Below are 19837 nucleotides of genomic sequence, written 5' to 3'. Positions count from 1 at the left end.
TGGGTGAGCTGGCCATGGTGAGTTGGCTGTGGCGAGTTGTCCCATTCCACATCTTCATTCCCCATCTTTCTTATCCTCAAAGCAAAACTAAGTGAAACTCCTATCCTGATTCTTTCTTCCTTATTTTTTTTCGCTATGTCACACTGCTTTCTTTTTCTTTTTCTTTTTTTTAAAATTTGATTTATATTCCGCCCTTCTCCGGAGACTCAGGGCAGCTTACAATGCATTAAGCAATAACCTTCATCCTTTTGTATATTTATACAAAGTCAGCTTATTGCCCCCACAAACTGGGTCCTCATTTTACCTACCTTAGAAAGGATGGAAGGCTGAGTCAACCTTGAGCCTGGCGAGATTTGAACCTGCAGTAATTGCAGGCAGCTGGTCTTAATAACAGGGTGCTTTAGACCACTGTACTACCAAGGCTCTTATATACCTCTTATATACTTTTACAATATACCTCACATTAATCTTTTCTGGTGCCTCTAGATCAGGTGTTTCAAACTCACGTTGTCGCAGCAGCATCACATGATGTATGGGGACTTTTCCCCCCTTTGTTAAACTGGGCATGGACATGGCCAACGTGTGACGTATCTGGCCCACAGGCCAGGAGTTTGACAACCCTGCTCCATATGTACAGGATAACAATTCCCATGTTCCCCAGCCAACAAACCAATAAGTGTATTGATTGAAATGGGGACTTAAGAGTTGCAGTGTGACACATTTTACAGGTGAGATGTCTATTCCATCTTCACTTAACAGACAAAATCATTAAGTAAGGAGGTAACTAATTAGAAGCACCTACCCCTATCAAGTTAAGTCTGCCTGCTTCCACTGGTTGTCTCACCTCAGAGGGATGGGTAACACCCAAATGCCACTATCAGGACAGGCACACAGGAAAGCCTCATTTTCTATGAAAAAGCTACAAATCATATAATTGTCAAACTGTTTAATGTGCATGTTTAGTTGGTTAGCCAGTTGATTTTCAATGTGTTAGCCAGTTCTGCACTATGACAGCCTTCAGTTGGACTGAAGATCTGAATGTTGTTCATTTCACCTGTCCTAAGCAGAGACAGTTTCCCTAAAGGCCAAGACCAGGGGTGAAATCTACCTACCTTCCCTACCGGTTTGGAAGTGTGTGCTCTGTGCACGTCATGTGCGATTTTGGACCCTCTGCGCATGTGCAAAGCCTTCTGCGCATGTGCAGAGGGTCAAAAACAGGTTACTTACTGGTTAAAACCAGGAAGTAATGACTTCCGGGTGGGTGGGCAGAGCTTCACACTGCCGCCGCTACTGATTCACCAAACCATGCACCCCCACCGCTACAGGTTTGCCCGAACCGGTGTGAACCGGAAGCATTTCACCCCTGGCCATGACCTGTATGCATATAATTGGGGAGATTTGGTTATATATATATATTTTAAAAAGTGCTTCTTTCAGGAAAGGAAAAACTATAGTTCTTTGACCATTGCAATTCTACCCGAGATGAAAAGCCTACCTGGGGAAGCTGGACTTCTCTGCATTTGGAAGTAATTTCTTTTGTTTTCAGGAGAAAGTCACAGTTCTGTTTTGTTACCACAGCAGTTCAAAGCCCTACATTTGAATGGAGCGAAAGATTTTTGATTTGTTTGCATTCGTGGCCCTTCTTCCCTACAAGAAACTCAGTAGCAGTTGGAAGAAGGACCTTCACAGGACATCTGGCACCCAGGCTCATAGAAGTTTGGTTCTGCTTCACTTCCTATTGCAGGTCTGTACAGAATATGTTCTTGTTTACAAAAAGAAAACAAACTAATATAACTTTGGTGGTTTTTGTTTGAGGGTGTTTTTCCCCTTTCAAGCAGACATCTACTCTTCTGAAAACATGACATCTAAAAGAAATTTGGTGTCCCTCTGGAGTTTGAAATCTATTAATCATGGTTAAATGTAGACAGTTAATTATATCCCAGAAACTGACAAAAAGATTACCCCTGAGGCCTTGTATCTTCAGCATCTTCAGAAAATTATAGTTGCAGCTTTCCAGTTGGCTGCTTCCTTAAACCAGTTCATTTTCATTAGCAGCAGCTCAAGGTCAGGTGTTATGACATTCTCAGCTCAAAAGGATGCTTCACCATGTTGCCATTTAGTTATTATGACTGGTCCCAAGATATGAATTCACAGGGAGCTACTGCTGATTACTCACAGAAAAAAAGGCAATTTAAGCAAGGAACTATTTGGATTATTTCACTAGGGGAGCAAAAGGCTATCACTAAAATTGTCAAATAGAGATTACGGACTAGGTCAAAGAATGTAGGAATGAGTTATCAGGATACTAGGCAGGGGATTGTAATATGATCTCCAAGATCCTGTCCAGCCTTTACATTTGAAGGTTTTAGGTGACATAAGAGCATTCACATAATATACGTAATCTGTATTAACCCATTTGGGGAGTCTGACCAATTCAAACCATAAGTTAACTATACTAACTGAGACTATGTAACATGCTAACCTGCATAGCAGGTCAGCAGATTAACCAGAATATTTGCCTTATCCTTTCACTTTAACTTAATATGCAGGTACTGATACCTCATTTCTCATTATACAATGGCATAAATAAGCCATTATGTAAGATTAGTCTTGATCTTGACTAATTGACTAATTGACCTTAGTCAATTAATTTTGATCCTGACCTCATGGTGGCTGCCAGTTCTGAAAACTAGCTGAGCAGATTTCCAAGAGGGCAATATCACACAACCAACTTTCAGTAATATATGCCATGGTCATCTATTTGTTAACAACCAAGTTTATTACAGAATGAGGAACTTCCTTTGTAGACAGGTGGAAGAACTGCAGATTAGACTATGATCAGACAAGCAGCAGCTCATCTTTTAGAAGGATTGTCAGTAGCAAACATCACAAAAGGGACCTTTTCTAATTTCTTGGGTTGTAAAGAGAAGGGGAGGGGAGATGTACTTAGGACTTGCAAGATTCTATTAATGTATTCTTACAATAAAGCTAGAATTAGTACTTTTGGATGTGTCTTTTAGGTTACCTCAGGTTACCTCAGAAGGTGGACATCAACAGGGCTGACATTTACCAGTAGTAATATGAGCCCAAGTCATCCACAATCTATCTACCAAGTTCTAGGATTTGGGTTCTATTATTGGAAGTGGAAATTGACATCAGGTTATTGATATTTCTTGTAGTAAGGCTCACATAGTCCCTGTAGCCTGTTTCCCTCAGCCTGTGTTATATTTATGGAACCTGTACTGTCCCACGGGGGGGGGGGGAACCTCTCAATGTGACTCTGCTTTCCTGGTTCAATATTTTCTTTTCCAAGAGTAAGAGTCAGTAGGGTGGTCTAGAATGATTTAATTATCAATTGCCATAATTACATTAATAATAAATAAGTAATTGCCCTTAGCACCCCCCCCCCATATATATCCATGATACTAGGTAATGAATTTACAGAATACATTAAATTAGGCTGAAATGGATTTGGGCAGATTATGATTAAGCATTATGATAAGGCATATTGGAACCAGACATATGATTTATTGGTTTGGGCTTAGCATGTTGTGTGAGTAGTGATTTGCTAAACCAGCTTTAGAAAGGAGTCTGTTGTAGGAACTCAGGTAATCGGAAACATGCATATTTTGACTTCATGAATAAATCTAAAGTGTGCTGGTTCATGTTTAACGGCTGTAAATGACCTTGTGCTACATGCCCATGTGTTTTCTTTGTGGATTTCAGAAAAACCAGTTAACACAAAACAGGTAATCTGAAAGCAACTGGAATTTCAGAAGTGTTATAAACAGAATTGCAAAGAATTTGACACCAATCATAGGACAAGACTCTTCCAATGCTCTGAAATAGGGTAACAGTGAATGATACAAATCTGATATCCTGGGGGAACGAAAATTAGGTGAAAAATTAATACAGAACCAAACAACACATTTATTCTTGCTGCTTGTGCGTATGATGTCTGGTTCAGACACCTTTAAGTATATCCCTCCAGCAGATTATGCTCAGTTGATAGCAACACAAATATGGTATCAATTTCCTTTTGAAATGTGTGTTGTGATTGGAGGGAGGCGTATTAATTATTGGAATTTCTCTCTGCTGTACAGATCGGAAGAACAGAAACTGAAGACAAGGACAGAGAAGAAATTAGGACAAACAATGAGGGGAAAAGTCTTGGGGAGGATTTTATGAAGGGAGGTTCTGTAATGTAATGAATCTCATAATCCTTATCAAAAAGTTGGCAACTCACATCTGGTAACAAGCTTCAGTTTCTCTTTTATTGCATCATAATACAGGTAGTCCTCGATTTACAATTGTTTGTTTAGTGACCATTCGAAGTTACAATGGCAGCAAAAAAATGACTCACGACCATTTTTCATACTTATCATCATTGCAGCATCCCAATGCTCATGTGATCAAAATTCAGACAATTAGCAACTGACTCATATTTATGACGGGGGTTCATGTGATCATCTGTTGTGACCTTCTGACAAGGAAAATCAATGGGGAAGCTTAACAACTTTGTTACTAATTTAACAAGTACAGAAATGGGCAGACTTACATTGAAAATTAATCAGAAAGAAGATACAGAATACTACCAAACATGGAATTTATTTTATCAATGGCTGGAATAAAGGGGTAAAGGCAGTGGTGAAATCCAAATTTCTTTTACTACTGGTTCTGTGGGTGTGGCTTGGTGGGCGTGGCAGGGAAAAGATATTGCAAAATCTCCACTCCCACTCCTGGGGGAAGGATACTGTTAAATCTCCATTCCCACCCCACTCCAGGGGAAGGATACTACAAAATCCCCATTCCCATCCCACTTCTGGGGGAAGGATATTGCAAAATCCCCATTCCCACCCCACTCTGAGGCCAGCCAGAAATGGCATTTGCCGATTCTCTGAACTACTCAAAATTTCCGCTACCGGTTCTCCAGAACCTGTCAGAACCTGATGGATTTCACCCCTGGGTAAAGGTGAGGAATATAAATGTATTGTTAAGCAAACAAAATAACCCAGACAACATGCTGTTTATTAAGCACTAGTTAAATGTAATTTAAGAAAATTAATAAAACTTTATATATTAAAAAAAACAAGTGCTACGATTCACTTAACAACTGTGGTGAAAAAGGTCATAAAATGGGGCAAAACTCACTTAAGAAATGTCTGATTTAGGAACAGAAATGTTGGACTTAATTGTGGTCACAACTCGAGGATTACCTGTATTGAGGGAGGTTTTTGACAGAGACTATATTCAGTTTTGTAGATTATCTCTCAGGGCTTTAGTTTCCAAGATGATCTGAACTATTTTAAACAATTTTAAGTCTGAGGCTATCTAAAATATACCTAAGGGGCTTTCTTCATTTGCACTTAACCATGGCACCCAGAAACTCTTTTTTTTATGCTGAGTCCATAAAAGGTCATCTTCATCTGGTCTTCAGACTTTACCAGAGACAACCAAGTTGTATTTACAGCCGGGATCTCCAATCTTGGCAACTTTAAGCCTGGCGGACTTCAACTCCCAGAATTCCCCAGCCAGCAAAGCTGGCTGGGGAATTCTGGAAGTTGAAGTCCGCCAGGCTTAAAGTTGCCAAGGTTGGAGACCCATGATTTACAGAACTTGTTCAGATTTTAAACTAGTATTTTTCCTCTTATTCTCCCTCTTCCTCTCTCTCCAATGGATCCAATGTCATACTTTGTCTATTATTCTGTTGCTGATGCAGAGAGATGGACTTTCTCAAGGATTGGTGGATAGCCTTTTAATTTAGCTTTGACAGAGAGCCCTGAGCCTCTTATAACAATGCTAAATGTTTAGTTGTTGTAGTTTGTGAAATCTTGACTTTGTTCGCATATCTTGGCTGCAAAAATCTGGTCACCCATTAGACGGCATAAGATTTATCTGGCATCTAGTAAGTACGCTCTCCTGGTGATCTGTCCATAAGCAGAAGATACAAAAACATTTATTTTCTCTTCTAGAATTGAGCTATCACTTCATAGCCCTTGGTGGCGCAGCAGACTAAAGTGCTGTTAAGTAGCACTTAGCTGCCAGGTGCCTGCAATTACTGCAAGTTCAAATCTCACCAGGCTCAAGGTTGACTCAGCCTTCCATCCTTCCGAGGTAGGTAAAATGAGGGCCCGGATTGTGGGGGCAATAAACTGACTTTGTATAAAAAGAACACCGCCTAGGGGGGCCCGAAAGCCCTACTAAGCAGGTATATACAAAAGTATGAAGGCTATTGCTTAACGCATTGTAAGCCACCCTGAATCTCCGGAGAAGGGTGGCATATAAATCGAACCAATAACTAATACTTTTCAAACATGAGTAACTACTTGGGCTAATAAGATGGGGGTTTTTAAGGTCAGTTAAGGAACACCACATAGCATCTGGAAATGCTGTTTATCTCTTTAAAGTGTATTTTTTTAAAAAAAATACAGTCAAGATAAACTCAGATGTCAATGAAAACGAGACAGGCCTTTAGTGAATTCCAAATATAGTTAGTTTGCAGCATGTGATAAAAGAGGGGAGAAATTCAGAATATACCTGTTTAGTGATGCTTTGTCTGATTATTCATTGGATAGATAGTGTGAGAGAGAGCAGTTTCTGCAGCCTGTCAACATCTTGAAACTTCCCTACAGATTTCTGACTTCTTTTCCATCAGAAAGCTAATTTAAATCTACATCTACCCACCAGGATTGTGCAGAGTTCTGAATCTGAATATCAAACTCTGATTAAAACCTGTTTACAGAAGCATGCAGCATGTATTAAAACATCAACTGCATCTGTTCCTGAGCTCATGCTGTTGTCATGACACACTGGAAAAATACATATTTGGTATATAATCTCCTGAGGGGTGCTGTGTATTTGTCCATCCAGTTAAACAATGGAAACAGAAAGATCTAGAATCCTGGCTCCTGGTATGGGGACTGAGAAACAAATGTGAGGTATCAAGTGAAGATATATTTCATGCTCCATCTCCAGCCCTGCCCAACACCTTCCCAAACCCAAAGAAGGCCCCTATTTATCTACTTTCGTTTGCATGCTTTTGAACTGCTGGGTTGGCAGGAGCTGGGGCAGGAACAGGAGCTCACCCTGTCACACGATGTTTGGGTCTCGGAGTGCCAACCTTCCAATCTTAACTGCTAGCATCTTAACTGCTAGGCCACCATGCCCCTTCTAGGCCTGAACTATTCAGGCCTATTTTAGCATAGCCCATTTTGTCATAAGAATGGCACTTTTGTGATACAGCATTGACAGACTGTATTCAACACTGGAGTTGAATCCTTCAGAGAGGTTACCCCATCAATGACATATCATAACTAGGTAGCTCTTGGAACAACTTGGTATCCTTAACTTGGTCCCCATCAAATTTGTTGGGATTTCTATACTCATAGGTTTTCTAAGCAGAGCTGGCCCATGGTATTTGTATATGTCAGAGTATATTCATCAACTGGAATAGGACATGGTAACAAGGTCAGCCAATGAATAGGCATAGCAACTAAGTCAGCCAATTGGGAGCTGAGACAGACTGGAGCCAGTGTGTGTCTTAGTCTGCAGCTTCTGAGTCTGTGCAGAGAAACTGAAACCACTGTGAACTAGTCTGCTCTGCTGAAATGAAGCTAACGGTTCTCTCCTGCCTTGTGTTTTGCTTGTAAGAAGAATCAACTGTTGGTAGTGTACATTTATCGTCATGTATTATGTATATAAAGAAGTTAATGAATCCTGCTGAATCAGTTTATCTGTATGTGCTTCTGGATTTGATTTTTGCAAAAAAACCTCCGACAGTATATGTGAAGTAAAAGTCCAGATGCCTCTAATCTGTTCTATGTACACATGTCATCTAGGCTGGCAGCAGAAAAAGGTCCTTTCTCACATATGAGAGCAGCAAGTTGGTTTAGTTGATATAAATACAAGATGCATAATATACCTCCCTACCCTCCAGCTTTGCAATCTCTGTTGCTTGGGATTCTTGCCCTCTGCTTAAGGGCAGAACTGGTCAGTATCTCCTACCATAGATAGTGCTTTTAAAAATGCAGAGATTCATTTTGGAAAGTTATTCAACTTAGGTCAGTTTGTTGATTGCTGAAGGCTATTGTAACAGTCTCCAGGAGGAGTTAGCAATGTCAACTACACTGTATTTCAAAAGTTCCTTCCAGGACTTATGCAATCACCAGACTAAATATGTTACTTTTATGGAACATTGGCAAAATACAGTAGTAGCAAAATTCAGTATGGAAGGTAGTGCTAATTTTTCCTAACTCCAAATATTATTTACAGCCACCTGACCTCCATCAGAGGCCAAAGAAATGCTAATTATTTGATGACAACCAGTTGCCTCTACTTCTTACCTCTTTTACTGGTGTCAGATATTCATGCCCAGAAGCTGATACCATAATGATTTTGGATTTTTCTATCCAAACTTCATCACCATATCAGCTTCTGGGGATGAACATCTGATACCAGTAGAAGAGGTAAGAAGAGCTTTCTGACTCATTTCTGACCCATGCTGTAAGGCTGTCAATCTTAAAATCTCCCAAATGCAATGCCCAGTTGATGTCAAACATTTCAATTTAACAGAATAGCAGAATAACAGAGTTGGAAGGGACCTTGGAGGTCTACTAGTCTGACTACTGCTCAAGCAGGAAACCCAAACCACTTCAGACAAATGGTTATCCAACGTCTTCTTAAAAACTCCCAGTGTTGGAGCGTTCACAACTTCTGGAGCAAGTTCCACTGATTAATTGTTCTAACTGTCAGGAAATTTCTCCTTAGTTCTAGATTGGTTCTCTCCTTGATTAGTTTCCATCCATTGCTTTTTGTTCCACCTTCAGGTGCTTTGAAGAATAGCTTGACCCCCCCCTCCCCACACACATTTTACAGACCAGTGATAAATTGGTCCTACCTAGGATTTTAACTATAGCACAGCACAAGAACTATACAGAGTATCCTAAAGGAGATGAGTCAGCAACAGTGCCAGATTGCATCTCTGCTACAAATTTTAAGATCTACAGAGAAGAGTCAAACCCTATAGCAACTGAAGCAAAGCTAATGCTGTGCTGAAAGTTACTTTACAGATTCTCTTTTGTTTAGTCATATTCATCCTATTTGATGTTAATGAATTGCTTTTTAGGGTTTTTGTTTGTTTTTGGAAGAGAAGAAGGGTTTTTTTTTCCCACAGATGGGGTACTGGACTAAGGCACTGAACTTAAGTTTTGTAATGGCATAAATTATGGAACTGTGCAGGAATTCCTAGGCAATTGGTCTCTCCAACAATTGTCAGCCTCCCAACCATCTCACACTGGCATAAAATTCCAGCAGAAAACAACATCAGGAACTCCTGCCTAGGAGTAATCCTGAAACTGAGGCAGACTGATCTTATGTAAAAAGAGAGGGAAGCAGCATTTCCCTCCACCATACAGTCATAAAGTCAACTCAGAAACACAATAAGTTAATACTATGAAAACTCTATGGCAGCTTGAAAAGGAGGTAGAACAGAAACCTCTTTCTTGGCAGAAGAAACTAGACTTAGATGGAACATGTATTTTAGCTGTTGACCCCTCATCGTCCTATGGGCAAGGAGTCCTTAATATAGATCATCTGACCTGATTGAAGAAGGTTTGCGCTCATCATCTCATTCTTACATACATATATAGGACAGACACTGCAGGTAAATGAGTAGAATATCAACAGTGAGAAGTTTTAAGTAGCAAGCATGTCCTTTGTGTTGAGCAGTCACTTCTCTCAGATGATGGACACCTAATGCTTGAACTTGCTGTCAGAGTTTAGCAGAACGTGAGATAATTCTCGCTGACATTCCCTTGTGGTTGATTTTGCTGTTGGGTGGCAGTTTAAGAGAAGGGGGATTGGGTCTTTGCTTGGATTTCAGTTTGTACTGTAAAATAGATAGTTGCGTGCAGTGAAGTATTTTCTGAAAGGAAAGCAAAAAAATAAGATGAAAATATGAAAGAAAGAAAGAATATCTCTTTTTTGACCCCATCCTATACGCTCCAATTTAGCATTCAAGTTGTATATTTTTAACAATCAGAATATATTTATATATATTAACAGGTCTATCTGCCTTATCCTGTTGAGTTCAAGTGCTATCAAGCTCTTGTTGCATCTGTTGAAGTTAAGATCAGATAGCAAAGAAGAAACAAATGTCAGTGGCTGCCTCAGGATAGATGGAGACTGATATGGCTTGGTCGCTGCAAGGTGGCAAGGTGGGGGAGAACATGACTTGCAGAGTCCTGCAGTTGCTGCCATGTATTTAAACTAAAGCCAGACAAAAGATCTCCCATCAGCTGGAAAAAGCTGTGATTAAAGGCTGCATGTTGCAGTAGGCACAAAGTTGCCCTTTGTTTGTGGGAGAACTTCTTGAAGATATGGGACTGCATTGGTGGAACAGGACAGTTCCTTGGATGAAGCAGGAGATGGAATTGGAGACTTTCCCTGGAGTGAAAAAAAACCAGGAGATGGTCTTTTCAACCTGGTGGCTGTAGTGATGTAGGGCCTGGAATGAGGGTGCTATTGGTTTTGGAGTTGGGAGGGATATATAAATGATAGAAAGAGAGAGGAGACAGAAAGAGAAGGTTGCCAGATTGTTGACTTTAAGTGTGAATAATGAGGAGTCTACAGTTGGACTGTGGGGAATTTGGGTGGCTGGATGGTAGAAGAAGAACTTGGGAGTGCTTGGGAATAGATGTTGACAGGGAGCATATCAGGGATTGTAATAGGGAGAGGAAAGTACAGTGGAAAGTGTTGGCCTGGTTTCCCCTGAAAAAGTGCGACCAACAATTTGGTGCCAAACTCTGCTTCTTGATACAGATCTCTTCGCTGCATCTGGGAGACTGAACTGCGGGATTCCTTGGTCCCCATCTGCCGATCCCCATCTGCCGATTGACAATGGTGATTGTTGCCAGCCGATTGTCGGCTGGCGACCCCCAGGGGGAGGGCCTTCTCTGTGGCAGCACCTGCCCTCTGGAACGACCTGCCCCCAGAGATATGTAAGATACCAGATTTCCGTGCTTTTCGCCATGCCCTTAAAACTTTTTTATTTAGCTGGGCTGGCGTAACCCCCCCCCCCCCTTAGATATTTTTAGATATTTTTAATTGTAAATTGATTTTAGTTGGGGTGTTTTAAATTTAATTGGGCCAAAATTTGTCTAATTCTTTTAAAAAAATTTGATGTTTTTATTTTTGGCTGTTCACCGCCCTGAGTCCAGTAGGAGAAGGGCGGTATAAAAATTTAATAAAATAAAATAAAATAAATAAATAAATAAATTGACAAATCAAGTGCATAATAAAACCACATTCATCTCCAGCCTAGTGATAGGACATGCATTTCTATGCCACCCAGAGTCACTTTCATGTGAAATGGGTGATTATACAAATATAATTGAAATATAAGTAAAAAGTTTCTGAATCCTGACTAGGCAAAAAAGGAAATGTGGTCTAGTCTGAGATCTTACCCTCTTTGTAGACCATAAAGAAACATGTTGTCACATATTCTCAATTTAAGAGTATAAAGGCATTTCAAACATTTATAAGGAATACATCTCTTGAATCCATTCCTTAAGTTGAGAAGCATAATTTTCTTTTTATCCCATTAAAACAATTATCTTTGCAAGCCCTAGTTAATTAAAGCCAGAGTTGTCAAATTTCATATTTTGAGAGTATTAAGTCAACATTAGATGTACATCTTTAATTACTGTAGTATATGCTTTCTCACCATTATTTTAATATATGTTAAAACTGAAAGGTAAAAGGGAGCCAGGACTGGACAGGAGCAAATCAAGTGAGTTAATTGTAATTTTTACCATTCTAATTGTAATTTTTTATAAAACTAACACAAAAAAATCAAATCTTTTTTAAACATTATCTGAAAAATCCAATAAATGTTAAATAAGAATTTCCAATGAATTCACTTTATTCTTAAATCAGAAGATGTACATTGTACAATTTTTGAAACTCATTTGCTTTTCCAAAACTGGATATTCCAATTCCTTACCCATTATTTCATATATATGTATATGTATTGGTGTGTATTTGTCTCTGTGGTTTGTGTGTGTGTGTGTGTGTGTGTTTGCATATAGTTTGTTTTTGTTATTGGAGGATACAAGTCATGTCAGTGCTAAAATCGATGCTACTTTTTTTCAGGTAAAACATCTCTCATAGATCTCAGAATTCCAGGTACCTTTGAATGGTCAACTCCAAATGACCAGTGAATCCAGTTACTGTAGATCTCAGAAAGTAAGTGAGGATTCTTCCAGTGTATCGCAGCCAGTTCTACCATGGAATTCATCAAATCACGGGTGCAAGCCCACAATGTGGTTAGATCAGGCCTGTGATCTAAAATTTGCCCAATACAGAATATGGTCAGCCTTAGATCCACGGGGCCACCCTGGAGCCAGCAAGGGGCTGCCTCTGCCCCACTTCCTAGGCATCCATCCAGGTTGCCACAGGCAACCCTCAACTCAAGTGACATTGAGCTGGCCATGCCCACCCTGGCCATGCCCACCCTGGCCATGCCCACTCAGCCATGGCCACCTGGCCCTCAAGGTCAACCACAATCCTGATGCAGCCCTCAATGAAATTGAGTGACACCCCTGCTGTAGATGATTACTCCTAAATGGTCTTTCTCTTTCACTAATCCCAAAGTGCTCCCTTGTCTGGGCAACAAAAAAAGATACCTAAAGTGATGACGGGAGAAGACTATGAGTGAACATGATTAAATGCAGGTATAGCTCATGCTTGTGCCAACACCGCAGTGGCACAAACAGCACAGTGGTCCTTCTTTGCTGCATTTCTGCATTTGCAGAATCTCCTTTAGTAGCCTTGCTGAGGATAACCTGCAATCTGTTGTGGAAGAACCAGCCAAGAGACTTTTCTACGTGCTTCTGTGACTCATTTGCCAGATTCTTAGCAACTATAATTACTTACATTTGCTCTGAATTAGATGCTACTTGAGCAATCTAATGAGATAATTAGGGAAACATCTTACAAGGTCATCTGGGATTTCTTTCAATCTATGGAGTCTGAGGATACAGATAGAATCATCTGCACCACCAAATGTGGATTGGAGCACTTTCTACTTGGCTCCTTTGGGTAGCCCTGAGTTCAGGCTGGTTCCTTCCCTACTGAAATTTAGGAAGCTGTTTAACATCGATCATCCAGACATTTACAATTAAGGATTTCTGGTGTCCTGATCTCAGTGGCGAGATCTACTTTTATTTATATTTACACTTTGTTGTTTCAATAAGAACGATAAAAACTCTCTGCTATTCACTTCCCCATCCATTATTCCCCTAGGAGGTTGTACAATGATTCTGGTTACATCATATTTTTAAACAATTGTATTTATTTTTAAATTGTCACTATACCGATAATCACTGACCATTGATGTCTGCATCCTTGGAGGACCACTGACCAATGACCTATCTGCTACAGGGGACAACAGTTCATCTCCTTTTGATAGAACAGATGTTGAGTGATGTACATTCATTGTAAATGGGGCTCTTTTCTATATCAGTGGCTGCTTTTTTTCCCTCTCATCTTCTCCAGCATCCTTGAAGGATTTCTACATAGGCTGAAATTCATAGGAATCAGCAACACATTTCAATGCAACCTATGTCAATTGATGTTTTGATTCAGCTTTTATTCAACATATTTCATTATGTAAAAATTGTGTAATACAAATATAATTATATAATTTATACAGTTCAAGAGGAAGTTACCAATCTACGTTTTTGTATCTGAAATTCTACATTTTATACTATATTCTGCAAATGATCTTTTTTGGTAGTTTCAATTTTTTTTTAAAATAATAAAAATTAACCAAATCTTTACAGATCTACTTGTGGTGATTTTTTAATTCATCCCCAAAAGATAATTATTCTGCTTAAAGAAATCTTGTTTTAGGTCTGCTTCTTCATGACTATATCTTTGCTTTTCTGATGAAAGAGACCCAACAGATTTCCTAAAATATTTCCCCTTTCCATATATTTTGTCTTTTTTTTTTTAATATATAGTAAGACCGAGCAAACCTTCAATACCATTTTTCTTTTTAGGGAAAAGACAGTGCTGCCTATCAGTCTACAAATAGCTAATTACTCACTGGGTATAGTGGCCATAGGGATCATGGTCATTTTTCATTCCTTCATCTCCTCATGCTGCCTGTCATGTTTTATCCACTTGGCTCAGTTATTTCAGTCATGTCTTCTTCTGGTGGTTTGTCACTGTTCTGGGGTTCCTCTGTGTTTTCACGTTTCTGAAATGAAGATTCTTCTGTTTGCAGATTCTGAGACACCACTTTTCTGCCTGTTCTTTTATTGATCCAGCATCCTTCCTCTACGGAAACAGCACTATATGTCCGTACAGATATATCATCTCCTTCAGCAGTTGTTATACTTTCTAGTGTTGCTTCACTCAAGTGTTGAGTTAGCAATTGTTCAACATCGTCTGTGTACTCATGCTCTTCTCCCTCAGTTTGCTCTAGATTTTGTGTGTTCTCTGTGTCACTGAGCAGTTCTTGATTTGAACCTTGCTGGATGACAGGTTCAAGTTCTTTCCCCAATGGAGGCTGGTCCTGGCCAGAAACTTCTTGGCTACCAGGAGGGGATTCTTTGCGAATAAGCTGCTGCTGGTCCTGATCTATCTTTTCCTCATCTGTAGTACCAATTTGATTTAATTCTTCCAACTGAGGCCCTATTTCAGGGCTCCCAGATCCAAATGGCCTTGCCATGTTTCCACTCTCTGCTGCTCTTTTATTAGGGGCCTGACATGAGGCAATTTCGGTTTGTTGAGTGTGACTTACTAAAAGCTTGCCTGTTTTTCTGTTCAGCCACATCCCATCTTCTATAGAAATTATGCTGCATGTCTGCAAACCTTTGTTCTCCCTGTCTAAAGGACCAGTGAATCTTTGTAGAGTTGCTTGGCTTTCAGAAGCACCTACTTGTTCAGTCATTTCAGCCATATACAGTTGTCTACTCTCTTGTGATTGCTTCTGTGTAACTTTTATGGATTCTGGAACCTCTGGCTCTTGGAGATTCTTTTGAGACTCTTGTGCTTCCAGCTGCTGGCTAACTTTTTCCAATCCTGGAACTTCTGGCTCCTGGATACTTTTTTGAGTCTCTTGTGCTTCCAGCTGTAGACTAGTTTTTCTGGATCCTGGAACCTCTGGTTCTTGGATATTCCTTTGAGACTCTTGTGCTTCCAGCTGTTGGCTAGCTTTTCTAGAAGCTGGAATCTCTGGCTCCTGAAGACTCTTTCTAGACTCTCGGGGTTCTAGCTGTTGGCTGGCTTTTCTGGAAGCTGGGACCTCTGGCTCTTGGAGACTCTTTCTAGATTCTTTGGCTTCCAGCTGTTGGCTGGCTTTTCTGGACCCTGGCACCTCTACCTCTTGGAGACTCTTTCTAGACTCTCGGGCTTCCAGTTGTTGGCTGGCTTTTCTGGAATCTGGAACCTCTGGCTCTTGGAGACTCTTTTGAGACTCTTGTGCTTCCAGCTGCTGGCTAACTTTTTCCAATCCTGGAACTTCTGGCTCTTGGAGACTCTTTCTAGACTCTTGGGCTTCCAATTGCTGGCTAGCTTTTCTGGATCCTGGAACCTCGGGCTCCTGGATATTCTTTTGAGACTCTAGGGCTTCCAGCTGTTGGCTGGGTTTTCTGGACCCTGGCACCTCTGCTTCCTGGAGACTCTTTCTAGATTCTTTGGCTTCCAGCTGTTGGCTGGCTTTTCTGGACCCTGGCACCTCTGCCTCTTGGAGACTCTTTCTAGATTCTTTGGCTTCCAGCTGTTGGCTGGCTTTTCTGGACTCTGGCACCTCTGCCTCCTGGAGACTCTTTCGAGACTCTCGGGCTTCCAGCTGTTGGCTGGCTTTTCTGGAACCTGGCACCTCTGCCTCCTGGAGACTCTTTCGAGACTCTCGGGCTTCCAGCTGTTGGCTGGCTTTTCTGGAACCTGGAACCTCTGGCTCCTGGAGACTCTTTCTGGACTCTCGGGCTTCCAGCTGTTGGCTGGCTTTTCTGGACTCTGGCACCTCTGCCTCCTGGAGACTCTTTCGAGACTCTCGGGCTTCCAGCTGTTGGCTGGCTTTTCTGGAACCTGGAACCTCTGGCTCCTGGAGACTCTTTCTGGACTCTCGGGCTTCCAGCTGTTGGCTGGCTTTTCTGGACTCTGGCACCTCTGCCTCCTGGAGACTCTTTCGAGAATCTCGGGCTTCCAGCTGTTGGCTGGCTTTTCTGGAACCTGGCACCTCTGCCTCCTGGAGACTCTTTCGAGATTCTCGGGCTTCCAGCTGTTGGCTGGCTTTTCTGGAACCTGGAACCTCTGGCTCCTGGAGACTCTTTCTGGACTCTCGGGCTTCCAGCTGTTGGCTGGCTTTTCTGGAACCTGGAACCTCTGGTTCCTGGAGACTCTTTCTGGACTCTCGGGCTTCCAGCTGTTGGCTGGCTTTTCTGGAACCTGGAACCTCTGCCTTCTGGAGACTCTTTCTGGACTCCCGGGCTTCCAGCTGTTGGCTGGCTTTTCTGGAACTTGGAACCTCTGGTTCCTGGAGACTCTTTCTGGACTCTCGGGCTTCCAGCTGTTGGCTGGCTTTTCTGGAACCTGGAACCTCTGCCTCCTGGAGACTCTTTCTGGACTCTCGGGCTTCCAGCTGTTGGCTGGCTTTTCTGGAACCTGGAACCTCTGCCTCCTGGAGACTCTTTCTGGACTCTCGGGCTTCCAGCTGTTGGCTGGCTTTTCTGGACCCTGAAACTTCTGCCTCCTGGAGACTCTTTCTGGGCTCTCGGGCTTCCAGCTGTTGGCTGGCTTTTCTGGACCCTGGCACCACTGCCTCCTGGAAACTCTTTCGAGACTCTCGGGCTTCGAGCTGTTGGCTGACTTTTCTAGATCCTGGCACTTCTGGCTCCTGGAGACTCTTTCGAGACTCTCGGGCTTCTAGCTGTTGACTGGCTTTTCTGGATCCTGTCACCTCTGGCTCCTGGAGACTCTTTCGAGACTCTCGGGCTTCTAGCTGTTGGCTGGCTTTTCTGGATCCTGTCACCTCTGGCTCCTGGAGACTCTTTCGAGACTCTCGGGCTTCTAGCTGTTGGCTGGCTTTTCTGGATCCTGTCACCTCTGGCTCCTGGAGACTCTTTCGAGACTCTCGGGCTTCCACTTTTTGGCTGACTTTCCTAGACCCTGGAATCTCTGGCTCCTGGATACTCTTTCTAGATTCTCGGGCTTCTAGCTCTTGGCTTGCTTTTCTGGACCCTCGTACCTCTGATTCTTGGAGACTCTTTCTAGAACCTCGAGCTTCCAGCTGTTGGCTGGCTTTTCTGGATCCTGGCAAAACTGGTTCTTGGATGCTCTTTTTGGATTCCTGCACAATGTGCTGCTGTACTTCTGCTGTTACTTTTGATTCTTGACCTTCCCTCAGAAACTCATTTCTCTCTGGGGTCTGACTTTTTTTCTGTTTAGGAACTGAACCATATAATTCTATTAGATAGTCTTTGAACAGACTCTCACTTGTTTGCTGACCTGAACATTTAAGTTGTGCTCCACTTTTTCCAATCATCCGGACAATTTTCTCATCAGAAACAATGCCAGATACTGCTGAAGGTTCCTGAACTTTAGCATCTGTTTTTTTACTGTCATCCACCAATCCTAGACCTTCTGGTTCTCCCTTTTCATGTTTGGATTCCTGAACTTTGGATTCAGGTCTGACATGCAGTGACTGCTTACTTTTCATTTCTTGACTGCCACGTCTTGATTCCTGTCCTTCCCTTTGAGTTTCGAACTGGGATTTTTGTTGTGGTCTTTCCTGTAGAAACTTTTGCATAGATCCTCTGCTGCTTGTTGAACTGCCAGAAGAGAGACCTGTTTGTTCATTTTGATCCATCAGTTCTTTACGTCTGAAAATGCTCACACTGCTGTCAGTCTGTAGTGTTATATCTGCCACTTTTCCAGCTGCAGCTATCAAATCTTTTACTTGTCTGTCATCTTGGGATTCCTTTCCTTTTAATTCCTGACTGCCTTGCTGGGATTTTTGGCTTTCCTGCCTGATAAGCTGTGTCTTAGCTATTTCTGCCAGTTCTTTTTCTGGCCCCTTGGGAAGAACCGTCTCTCCTGTGATCACTTTTTCTTTAGAATCTCTGATGCTCTGTGCCTGTTGTTTAGAAAGGATTTCTGCAAGGGGTTTACGTTCCCAGATTCTGCTTGTCTGTTGACTTGTGCATTTTACTAACTTTCCTTTTTTGCTAATCCAAGACACGACCTCTTTTGGTTGTTCGGTACTCTGTTGTGAAGCCTGACTTCTTGGTTCTTGGCTGCTGATCTTTGCTTCTTGCCCTACAAGCTGAGAAGAAATGTGAGCGGCTGATTTCTTTATGCTTCTGCTTTTATGAACTACTTGATTATAAGGTTGAAGAATATCGGCAAGTGGCTTGAACTCCCAAACTCTACTTGTCTGCTGGCTTTCGCATTTCACCACTTTCCCTGTCCTTTGACTGACCCAAGTTGGATGTTCCTTTGTTTCTGCTTCATTCATAGGTTGCGTTCTAGAAGACTTCTGACTACCATGACTGCTTCGCCGAGATTCTTGACATGGGAGATGCTGACTATGCTGACTACTGCGACGGGATTCCTGGCCAGGTAGCACTTGACTGCCACGACGGGATTCTTGGCCTGAGAGTTGCTGACTATGCCAGGATTCCTGGTCTGAGACGTGAGTGCTATGGTGGCCTACCTGTCCAGATACCTTCTGACTATTGCGGCGGGATTCCTGGCCTGGGAATTGTTGTTCCTGAGTTTCAAAATGCTGACTATTTCTGGATTGTTTTCTGGAAGAGTCTATACTAGTAGTTCCATAGGTAGGAGGAGTGTGTGTTTGATCACTTTGGTCTGTGAATTCTTTTCGTCTGAAAATGCTAACTTTGCTATCAGACTGTGTATCTTGATCTACAAACTGTTTAGGTGAAGGTTGCACCTTTGGAACGCCTGGTTCTATTACGGGGGCAGCGTCTCCATTTTCTTTATGTTGTATTACATCGCTGTTACTCTCTTCTTTGATGCCATCATTTTCTTCCATTTCTTTAATGTTCTCAATAGTTGCTGAGTTGAGAGCAACCAAGGAATCATTAATTTTTCTTCTTCCATCTACATGTGGCCAGACAAGACTGCTCAGTCCACCAGGCACTAGCTTCTAAGACACCCCCTTGGTACCAATTATCTGGGCCAGATGTTTTTACCTTTCTGGCTTTGTTGTTTATTCAGGTGCTCTTTACAAGAAGAATCCCAAGACCAAGGTGGATTCATGGTTCTTACATTAGAAACAATAGCCTGGCACAGAACTTCATTGTTGTTGTGGTCTCTTCCTTCTCCTGCTGTCTTCCTTTCTTTCTGTTGCTAACAGCTACCGTGTAGTTCTAGAAGTTTCAGAACTGATGGCTATATATTTATGACATCACTTATATTTTTATCCCATTCATTCAGAAATTATTTTAGAGATCCTAGTGTGTATAAGATGGTATGATTGTGCTTGAGGGAAAACTCAGGTGCGGTTGCACTTGTAGCATTGAAGCAAAAATTTGCTAAAACTAACCAATTCCGTCCTTACCTTTAACAAGGAACGCTGCATACAGCATGAGTACAGCTAAGACTGTAACTTAATATATCCCATCCCTTTCATCCTATAAAGCAGAGTTTCTTAAATTTTTTGCTTTCAGGAACCCTTTCCACATTAAAAAAAGAGAGAGAGAGAGAGAGAACCGTAATAAAAGCTTTTGTTTGTATGGGTTATATTTAGTGATATTGAACATATTATAGCAATAGGCCTTATATACCATTTCATAGTGCTTTAAAG

The 19837-nt window shown here is 41.6% G+C and overlaps 1 protein-coding gene across 1 annotated transcript; it reads right to left on the bottom strand.

Annotated features, from left to right (window-relative positions):
* Positions 1 to 14176: 14176 nt before the first annotated feature.
* Positions 14177 to 19063, bottom strand: LOC139311767 (neurofilament heavy polypeptide-like). The gene has a single exon (XM_070936274.1). It carries the CDS (start codon positions 19061 to 19063, stop codon positions 14177 to 14179), a length of 4887 nt encoding a protein of 1628 aa, XP_070792375.1.
* Positions 19064 to 19837: the final 774 nt, after the last annotated feature.

Source organism: Pituophis catenifer, unplaced genomic scaffold (assembly GCF_029215685.1).
Source record: "Pituophis catenifer annectens isolate HBS135680 unplaced genomic scaffold, rPitCat1.0.hap2 SCAF_1, whole genome shotgun sequence".
Classification (NCBI taxonomy): Eukaryota; Metazoa; Chordata; class Lepidosauria; order Squamata; family Colubridae; genus Pituophis; species Pituophis catenifer.
The sequence above is the reverse complement of the archived record's forward strand: the minus strand, read 5'-3'. Positions and strand labels throughout refer to the sequence as shown.

Bases quoted from the DNA above. Each gene is read 5' to 3' on its own strand.
- LOC139311767 (XM_070936274.1), bottom strand. From the start codon at position 19,063: ATGGAAGAAAATGATGGCATCAAAGAAGAGAGTAACAGCGATGTAATA.